Raw genomic sequence first — 11,189 nt, 5'->3', positions numbered from 1 at the left:
GTTTGGCTGCAATGTTGCTTTACTAACATGAAAATGTTATTAATTAACCAGAAAAATGGGAGGGAAGTATATAAAATTTCCGTTTCAAATTTCAATTTGAATTTCAAATACCAATTAAAATCATGAGATTTTATTAATAAAAGGATTTCTCTATCTCTTGTTATCCTCTATTTTAAAATTATGAATAAAATATGTTTGATTTTCAAAAGAGATAAATCATCAACCAAATAGACTATATACATCTCTTTGTGAAGCTAAAAAATGATAATCCAGAACTCTCATAAAGGGAGTCTAATAAGCTTTAAGGAAACGCATTTCAATCTGATTAGTCTTTCACAATATTCCATCAGGCTACATATTACTAGAATAATCTCAAAAATAAAATATCCAAAACTCAAGAGCAATAGTTTATCTCAATATGTGGAAGCTCATTAAATGAATTTCTGATAACATGCAATAATAGGTAAAGCTACAAATAAAGAGCATAATTACTTTTAGATTTATAATTACAAAAAAAGATTTATAATTACAAAATTTTGACACTCCCTTCAGAAGAGTGTCAGAGTAATTTCAATTCCATAAATGAAACCCAGAGAAAAACAAGGCCTTTTGTAATTTTATTCTATGACATACAAGCTACATATCCACAGGATCACAGAGGCAATATGAACACAGTGAAGCATCAGAGAAACTCTGAAATAGTGTTCTACTTCTTAACATCCTTTTTGCTCAGTTGAGTATAGAGCAACATCAAAAAGGTTTTCCTTCATTTTTTGTCCTCTTCCATCCTCAACAGAATCATTTCAGCTTACACTACAAGAATTAACTTTGGAGAAATCGAACTAAATAATTTAACAATCACTAATCTTCCAGGTAATCTGCTAGATTTGATAATGCAACCATAAACATGAGACAGTTCCTTTCCTCAAGGAGCTTACATTCTACTTTGTGTGTCAGGTGGAGGGGAGTATGGAGGGAGAGGACCAAGAGTTAATCAAGATAATATAGTCCTTATTTAATATAGGAAAATATACTTCAATATATGGACTATTCAAATCTTCACAGATTTAACTCAATGTTATACCAACTCTTTTTTTTAAAACCCTTAATTTCTATCTCAGGATCAATACTAAGTATCATTTCCAAGGTAAAAGTGCAGAAAGAGCGAGGCAACTGAGGTTAAGTGACTTGCCCAGGATCGCACAACTAGTAAATGTCTTAAGCCGCATTTGAACAAAGGACACTCCACCTCCAAGCCTGGTTCTCTATCCACTGAGACATTTAGCGGCCCATATATTGTACTCGTGAAAGTAAAAATAAATAAATAAGATTTTTAAAAGGACATAAATATATACTTATTAGTTAACATAAATACATTATTTTAAGTTTGAAGTAATCTTTCAAACAAGTTAAAACTTGGCTTACTTGAAAATTCATAATGCATAGTACTGTAAAATAGCAAATCTAGAACATAGTAAATGATCAAATACTTGTTAGTTGATGAAAAGACATTTAGGTAATATAACAATAATTTACTGTTCCACTGTGTCCTGTACTTTTTGGTGCTAAGAAAAATTGGTCTGAAAAGGAACACAGCAAACAATAACAATTATCTAAATACATTTCAAAACTACTTCATTATTTATCTTCATAAATTGTCCATTTAAACTTCTAAGTCCTTAAGAGCAAAAAATACAATAGTGAGAGTCAGTTTTAATATTTAATTTATTCTAAACTCAGAAAATGACATTTTATCATTATTAAGCAATAAATTAAGCTCCTAAAATATACAGTAGTACCAGAAAATCAAAGCAACATTAAGATGTTGAAATTAGGAATCTTTAAGTGGCGAAATGCAAAAGCACTTTTTGGAATTAAAATTTTAAACTACTGAACTACTGCACTTTTATCTTTGCCATACTAAATTCCATGACAATTTCCCCAATAAAGCACTTTTAAATATGTCTATTTTTTAAAATGTAGAAATTTTAAATATGAGTTAATTTTCAAAATACACTTATTTAGAAAGTGATTCCTAAAAGTGTAGCTTACCTAATATATGATGTGAGATGTTACCTTAAAACTTTTATTAAAATAAATCCAAGTAGACAAATGTGTTTTTAAGTTATCTTGTATAAACTATGCCTTCAATTGTTTACTGAATTTAATTGAAAGAGGCAGTAGATGTCCAAAGGATATATCTTGCTCTCCCTTTTTCAGCCCAGTTTCTACATTTTAAATTCATTTTAGATTCATCATAGAAAAAAATAGAAAATTCAGTTGTCTGTACCTTACTTGAATTTGATTACATCCAGAAGCACATAGTACAGCCTGAAAATCAGTATCTGAAAGTTAGAGGCATCTCATTACCTTGGTGCAGAATTTCCCCAGGCTCCATGTTTGTCCGTCAGTATATTGATAATTTTCTGGATTAGTTGAGTTGCTGTCACATGGTCCCGGTACTTTGCTGCTCTTATTAAGTGATCACACATCTTTTCCTCGTCTCGTTTATCGGCAGAATACTGAGCACACAATGACTTGGAAGAGGAAAAATATTAATAATTTTTAAAACACTAGACAAAGTTGTAAATAAATAGTCTGATTCAAGCATTAGTCAATTTATATGAATATTATTAGCCAAGAGCTAACATTAATATAGAGTATTGTTAAGGTTGGAAAAGTATCTTACCAGCATTATTTCATTTAAACCTTACAAGAGCTTTGTAGGGTAGGTACTATTATTATGCCCATTTTATGATGAGGCTCAGATTAATTGCTTGCCCATGACATTAAATTAACTTCTTGCACAGTTATTAGATATTTGAGACACATTTACACTGCAGGTTTTCCTGTTTCTACTTGTAACATTATGCCATGTAGCAAAAAAGAAAAAAAAAAAAAGAAAAAAGAAATCCTATTTTTAAATGAACTGACCTGAATGTATAGGAATAATGGTACTCTTAAAAAATTAACTAAAATCACTATTAATAGGTTTTGTAGCTAAACAAGGTAAAAATGATTGACCCCACTATACACACCTTCAAGAAGCGAAGAGGAATTCCAGGGCTAGATTTAATAGAAAATCTATAACAGCTGTCCAAGTGAGGCTTGTTCTAAGTATATTCAGAGAAGAACTCTCACTTGCAATAAATTTATACTCTCCTCTAATCTCAAATCCCAGATATGCATCCTCTTCATTATCCCTAACTAAGGGTTTTGCCCCCTTACAGATATGCAACATAAAATTGTATCAATGTTTAAGAATTTAAAAGGCAAAACTTCATATAATAGCAATAAGTATAAAATATATAAAAATTATGTACTCCAATTATATAAATTACAATTAAAAAGCTTAGTAGTCGTAATATATTTGGAAGAGAGAGAGTAAATGTTACCTTAGGGTTTTCATACAAATGGAAAACACCTAGAAACTGATTATAGTATAAAAACAAATGGACAGACTTGTCAATTTTCCAGACACTCACAAATTTACCAAAGGGCCAGGAAACCTCACAAAATTTGCTATGAATTCTTATCCTAAAACTATGAAACTGTCTAAAGTATGAAATGGAAGACTATTTGCTCCTTTGTACATTTCTCATTACTTCTTTACTGTACAAATGGCTACACTGAAATCTATAAAGCAGAAGCTACAGAAACCATGATTACCAGTTCAGAATAAGCATTATCCTCATACAGCTTCGAAGAAATTATTGTACCACCGCAGATATTTTGAAAAACATATTATTTCTATCTTGTTCATCAATACAAGGTCATTTTCATAACTTTCTCCAATCATACTTGGTAAAGATATGATAAGCAGTAACTTTAAAGTTTGTTTAAAAAGGCATAATTCTAAAAACAATTGTCCAAGGTAAGCTAAGTAGTAAAATGCTTTAAAGTGCTCTTTAATGGATCCTCCTTTACAATTTGAACAGCAACTTTTCATATCTGACATAAAATCCATAGATATAAATCACATTAGAGGGCTATTCTTTCTCGATTATCCATCTCTGTCTCTTTGTGCAACATTAAAGTCACATTTGACCTTAAAACATGATAAAATGGAAACCAAACTAGAATGTTTTATAAAAGATATAATGGACTTGTAACTCCTAAAAAATCTTCATGATGTAATTTTGAGAAAATTCTTTATTAAATTTATCCACCAGAAATTAATTCCACATAGGGATATTGCATCTAAATTCATGAAAAGACCAATTAACATTTGCTTGACCTGTGACTTCACAACTTGAAATAAGTGTGTATGCCTTGTATCTACTTATCTACAGTGGCTGCTGGAAGGCCTTGAATTTGTGGATGTCTTTTTTTTTCCTAGGCAGGGTAGGGGGTAATATCTGAACATAGCTGCCAACAAAATTAAACATTTTTTTTATTTTTTTAGCTTAATATTGGTATTTCTAACACTTTATAATTAACTTTCACCTTACTATTCTAAGTTGTACATAATTTGAGTAAAAGATTATCATAATTAAAATAGATCAAAGCATTTTAGGGAATGACATCTACTGTACACCTATATGAAATTGAACCATAGTTAGTACCACATAAAATAGCAAAACATGATTGTTATAAATGACAAAGTTAAATGAGAAAACTACTTTTAAAAAGTAAATTAAACTGAAATATTCAAGGGCAAAACTTTTAAGAGTGCTTTGATATAAAGATCCCTGAAGTAGGGAAATTATGTTTTCTGACCATAATTCAGATTAATGGGGGAAAGTTTATGTAGTACTTAAAGATTTGTAAAGTGCTTAACCCAAGGTATTTCACTATATTCTCACAACATCCCTATAAGATAGGTGCTATTATACCCATTTTGCAGATGAAGAATTTGAGGCAAAAAGAGATTAAGAGCCAGGGACACACAACTGGTAAGTGTTGGAGGCAGTATTTGAACTCAGGTCTTTTTCACATAAAGGTCACCATTCTATCCACTGTACCACCTAAATACCTCACAAATCAGGTGTGTGGATCCTAATTAAACCTCATTATTAAGCTGGGAAGGAGAATAATGGCTTTGGTAGTGCTTGAACCTAATTTTTTTCCTTTGCAATTTTTTTTGAAAAACAGGATCTTTAAATTACTATCTTTCATTCTTAAGAGCAACCTTCATAAAATTATTTAGGCTTCTTCATTAACACTGAAACCAATTTGATCAATAATCTCTGCGGTAAAAACAGTGTTTTTCTACCTAAAGTATAATGTTTGTAGCCTAGGCTATATCTTTCCTTCCCACCCACCCTAGTCCATTCCCATGTTTAAAAGCCCCCTACAACATGCCAATAAAGTCATGTTGTACTAAAGAGATACTTGAATACCACTCACTGTTTGAAAGAAATCAGAAAAATAGGAGAAAGACCAGCATCTCCAGGAAAAACTACATAAAAGTTAATTCAGAATAAAATGCATCTACATTGATTTTAAATAATGGAACAATGGATAGTATTTTAGGCCTGGAATTAGGAAGATCTAAGTTAAATCAAGCCTTAAATATTTGCTGTGTAGTTCCAAACAAATCATTTAATTCTGCCTCAGTTTCCTCAACTATAAAGTGAGAATAATAATAGTACCAAACTCTCAGGGTTTTTGTGAGGACCAAATGAGAAATTGGAAAAAATTTGTCAAATTCTGATACATGGATTCCACTTCCTTGTCCTCCCTTCCTTCCCCATCTCCTTTTTTCTCTCTTTTCTTCCCTCCTTACTTTATTTGAAGGAATCAAATAATGGGAGAGCTATAATGTATTCTGGAGATTATCTAATTCATAACACTTTGTTTTATAAATGACAAAATTGAGACTCCGAAAAAAGTCTGCCCATGAATACAAGGGTACATACACTATGAAAAAGTCAGGGCTAGAACCTAGGAATTCATGTTCTTCAGTGCCCTTTCCACTATTATAAATTTACTTTGATTCTAATTCTTTCCCATTAAAGTCCCCATCATTCTTTATGTTAACTCTGTATCATATGTTTCATAATAAGATTAGCTGATCCCAACTTTCAGGATAAGAACTCAGTATCTGACAAAAACTGCAGGAAAGCTGGAAATCAGTATGGCAAAAACTAGATATAGAACAATATCTCACATCCTATAACAAGATAAGGTCAAAATGGATAGATGATTTAGATATAAAGGGGGATGTCATAAGAAAATTAGGGGAGCATAGAACACTTTATCTGTCAGATCTATGGAGAAATGAAGGAAAGGGAAGAATTTATGACCAAACAAGAACATTATGAGATTTAAAATGAATAATTTTAATTTTATTAAATTAAAATGTTTTGTACGAACAAAACCAATAACCAAGATTAGAAGGGAAACAAACTTGGGGGGAAATTTTACCACAAGTTTCTCTGATAAAGGCCTCACTATTCAAATATATAAAGAACTGAGTTAAATTTACAAGAACACAAGTCATTATCAAATTGACATGGTTAATAGATATGAACAATCAGTTTTCAGATGAAGAAATCCAAGCTATCAATAATAATATAAAAATGTTCTAAATCACTCTTGATAGAGAAATGCAAATTAAAACAACTCTGAGGTATCACCTCATACCCATCAGATTGGTGAACATGAATGACAGAAAAGAAAAATAATTAGTGTTGGAGAAAATGTGGCAAAATTGGAACAGTAATGCATTGTTGTGAACTGATCCAACCATTCTGGATGGCAATTTGGAACTATGCCCAAATAGCTATAAAACTATGCATACCCTTTGATCTAGTAATGCCACTACTAGGTTTATATCCCAAAAAAAGGGAAAGAACCTACTTGCACAAAAATATTTATAGCAGTTCTTTTTCTGGTGGCAAAGAATTACAAATTGAGGGGATGTCCATCAATTGGAGAATGACTGAACAAATTGTAGTATACGATAGTAATGGAACATTATTATGTTTTAAGAGATGATGAACAGGGTGATTTCTTAAAAAACTAGACAGACCTACATGACCTGATACAGAACTAAGAGAACATCGTACATAGTAACAGCAATGCTATACAATGATCAGTTGTGAAAGATTTAGATATTCTCAGCTATACATATGTTCCAGGACAATTCTGAAGAATTTATGACAAAGAATGCTATCTAGTTCCAAAGGAACAACTGTTGGAGCTAGAATGCAGATCAAAGCACTATTTTTCATTTTGGTTTATTTGTGATATTATTTTGAAATTTTGGTTTTATATGAGTATTCCCTTAGAATATTGACCAATATGGAAGCATGTTTTGCATGATAATACATGTATAACCCAGATCAAATTGCTTACTATCTTCAAGAATGGAGAAAGAATGGTAAAGGGGAGAAATTTTGGAACTTATAAGTTCAGAAAACTTAAGTTGAAAATTTTTATTTCCTGTAATTGGGAAATAAATTTTTTTTCAAAAATAAGATTAACTGACATTTATACAAGATACATCAAACATTTTGCATTCTTTCAGTGATCATGGGAAGTAAACATTACAAATATTCCTCATTTTACAAGTGAAGAAATGTAGACTAAATAGTATGTTGATTAATTTGCTGATGGTCACACAACTAGTAACTTGGTATGGACAGATTTTGGATTTAGCATTCTCCTTCCTAAATCCAGGTCCAATGTCTTTTCCGCTGTTCAATACATAGTGATTAAAGAATATTTTATTATATTTAAATCACAATATTAAAAGAGTCTCTATAATTTGTCAAATTTGGCCCAATATCGAGAATATTTGTTTTTTAATCTAAGAATACTGCTTATAATCGGGACAAGTGAGGATTATAATATTACAACTTCAGAGGTAGAAGAGACCTCAGAGGTCATCTAGTCCAACCCATTCTTTCTAAAGATCAAAAACACTGGTCTAGAGAAGTTAATAATAATAATAATATATACATAATATAATAATATGTGTTAATAATATATGGCTAAGGCTATATAGACAGTAAGGAGTTTAGAAATGAATTCAGCTCTTATATCAAAAACTCAAGCCCATTCTCCAATATTCCAATTATCCAAAGAATTTTTGCCAGCTCAAAAGTAGTAAGTCACTGTAAGGGGACTGCACATCATTAAGAAAATGCTGCCATCATTAAGAAAAAAATTTAAAGTAGCTGATTATATACAAGCTTACAACTCAGGATTCTCTCCTACTCTGCCCTCTTAAGAGTTCATAGATTATAAAACCAAAAACTTAATCAATATATTAGTTATGGAATGAGGGAGGAGGGCTATCAAATCATGAGTAAAAGAGATAAAATGTAAATGGAGGTTGGTTCACAAAAGGCTCAATTTGTATATCTACATTTGTATTAAAGTATGTTGAAAGAACAGATGTATCTTTAAGAAGGATGGGCATAAACACTGTATCAGTCATTGGCTATGTGTAGAGAATACAAAAGATTCAACCAACCATAAAAAGCTATTGGAAATCTATAAGAATTTTTCTATATATGCAAATAAGTTTATGTAGTTGAATTTAACTCAATACAGGCAACAAAAGTAAAATGAGGAGAATGAATGTTTTTAACAAAATTTTAATTGACATTTTATTTTTATATATTATCTAATCTTTCCTTAGTATCTCTCTCCAAATGACCCATTCTATTTAACAAATCCTATAGAAAAGTGATGGTGAACCTTTAAGAGACTGAGTGCCCAAACTGCAAGCTTCAAACCACATATAAGCCCCCCCCAACCCCCACCCCAGCCTTACCCCAGACAGGGGAGGGAGGAAGAGCTCCCACTGCACCACTGGGCAGATGGGCAGGTCATGTGAGAAGCTTTTTCAGGTGCATGTACAGAGGGGAAAAGGGAGCAGCCCCCTCTGGCAAGCTCCAGCACACATGTCATAGGTTCATTAACACAGCTATAGAATATCCATTATAATACATAGTATTTTTTAAAGACTGGGGAAGGGGGGAGGGTCATGATAGGTGACTAAAACCCTGAAAAGTATGAAAACATATGTAAAGTGAAATACTTGTAACCCTCCCGCCTCAGTAAAAGAGTGGTATGGGTGGATTTTCTTAAAGCCATACTTACTCTTGCTGATTAGAAGTAAATATGATAGGGAACAGCTAGGTCTGGAGTCAGAAGGACCTAGATTCAAATCTGGCCTCAAACAATGCCTAGTAGTGTGATTCTGTACACATTACTTAACCCTAATTGTTTATCCTTTGCCTTCAGCCCTGAAATTGATATTTACTATCAATTCTAACACAGAAAGTAAGAGTATTTAAGTGTGTGTGTGTGTGTGTGTGTAGTTTTATATGAAAAAGGGACTTAAAACCTCAATGAACTCAAAGTTAAAGTAATTCATTAGGATACTACTTCAAATATATTAAAATATAAAATAACTAAAGACAAAATACTGAAAGTTTTGCTGTATCTCTGCAATTAGGTTTGTTTTCAAGGTCAATATGGAGGGAGAGAAGCAACAACATTAAAATTCAGATGGCTCACAGAGAATAAACCTGAGAAACTACTTCTATCATAAACTAATTGATCAATAAAAATGACTATAATCTTATACAACTTCAAAGTTGCAAAATTATGTACTATCCCATAGAAAATGGATAAACCACTGGAAGTAATCAGACAATAAAATGAAAAAAATCTTAACGATGCATTTCCACTTGAATCATCTTAGGCTTAGATAGCATGCATTTTAAATTTGTGGATTAAAGAAGATAAGCTTTAAAAGATATTGACCCATTACCAAGACAATTCAGGATAAAGTACTCAGAATCAGTGTTAAGATTGAAAAAATAAATATAAATAAAATTTAGAAAAGCAGTAAGACCTACATACTTGGTGAGTATAGGGTTCTTTGGGTGGTAATCACATCATGATTTTCCAAGAACTTCTTGTTCAATGTAGTCTAATCTACATAACAGACCTCATTGATTATATAAAATTCCAACTTTTAAATAAGAACTGCATACTTAAGTAATAAGGTTATGGGGAACTGATTCAAAAAAAGAGGTAAGAGGAGAAAAAAGATGAAGCAAATGGGAAGATGAAGTAACAGAGGGAACCTCAAAGCACAGGGTATTTCTATATGTCAAGTAGATTATTGGGCAGAGTAAACAGTTTGAGACATTTGTATGTTCTATTGATAGTGTTTAATGTTATTTGGATCTCAACAAGGATGAATAAAGTTCAGTTAGTCTTGCAAAATGTTCTCATCATTTTTCCATAAAAAGACACATGCATACTTATTTTAGTTCATAACTTTAAGAAATTCTTTATCATGAAGAATCTAAGTTGCCCTATGTTCTGAGAGCCACATAACTGTGCATATTGACTTATGGGAGAAAAAAAAAGAGCTAAAAATTACCACTAAAAGCAATGCATGTACATAAGAAAGTGGGGAGAGAGACAAAGAACAAGCAGGAAAAAAAATTGAAAATCAGTAGCAAATTGAAAAGTTACAAGCTCATTACTTACATTGCAAGTTAAATTATGTTATCTGCCCTATTTCCTCTTTATAAACATTTCTTCTCTTTATTCATTGGCTTTGAATCAACAAATGACTGAAAACCCAGTTGGTTAGTCAGACAACAAGTATCCATTAAATATATGCCAGGGACTATGCTAAGCACTGGGAATACCTCCCCCCTCCCAAAGAGAGAGAGAGAGAGAGAGAGAGACAGAGAGACAGAGAGAGAGACAGAGAGAGGGAGAGAGACAGAGAGACGGAGAGAGACAGAGAAAGAAAGAAGCCTGGTATGTGCCCTGAAGGAAATCACATTCTGCTGAGGGAGAACAATATTCAAATATGTACACAGTATAAGTGGGAGATAATCTTAGAGTAAAGTCACTAATAGCAGAAGGGACCTGTGTGTTTTAAAAATTTGTACCCTGGGGACTTCATTTCCCAGCATTCTTTACTCTTCCTGGGGTTCCCTTGTATTGTTGTCCTGGTGTTGAAGCCTGGCGTGGGTTTGTTTATAAATTTGCTGAAACCCACACTGGAAGAACTTTTTTGGTGGGGAGTGGGGAGGTGGTTGACTTTGGCTTCAGCATGGTAGGCTGCTGGGTCTCTGGCTCTGTGCTCTGCTCACTCGGCTGAAGGAACCCCTTTCTCTCTCACTTTGTTATTAAATTTTATAAAAATATACTAGGAGTATTTTATATTCATTTTTAGTCTTACAGACTACTTCCTACAGTAG

The 11,189-nt window shown here is 32.3% G+C and overlaps 1 protein-coding gene across 4 annotated transcripts in view; it reads right to left on the bottom strand.

Moving 5' to 3' along the window:
- LRBA (LPS responsive beige-like anchor protein) overlaps positions 1–11,189 on the bottom strand; it is a 686,065-nt gene that overhangs the window by 385,428 nt on the left and 289,448 nt on the right. For all 4 annotated transcript variants that reach the window (XM_044680734.1, XM_044680732.1, XM_044680733.1 and 1 more), the window contains exon 36: positions 2,371–2,537. In XM_044680734.1, coding sequence (XP_044536669.1) covers positions 2,371–2,537 — 167 coding nt within the window. The remainder of the gene's footprint in view (positions 1–2,370; positions 2,538–11,189) is intronic.

The sequence above is a fragment of the Gracilinanus agilis genome, chromosome 6 (assembly GCF_016433145.1).
Source record: "Gracilinanus agilis isolate LMUSP501 chromosome 6, AgileGrace, whole genome shotgun sequence".
NCBI classification, from domain to species: domain Eukaryota; kingdom Metazoa; phylum Chordata; class Mammalia; order Didelphimorphia; family Didelphidae; genus Gracilinanus; species Gracilinanus agilis.
The sequence above is the reverse complement of the archived record's forward strand: the minus strand, read 5'-3'. Positions and strand labels throughout refer to the sequence as shown.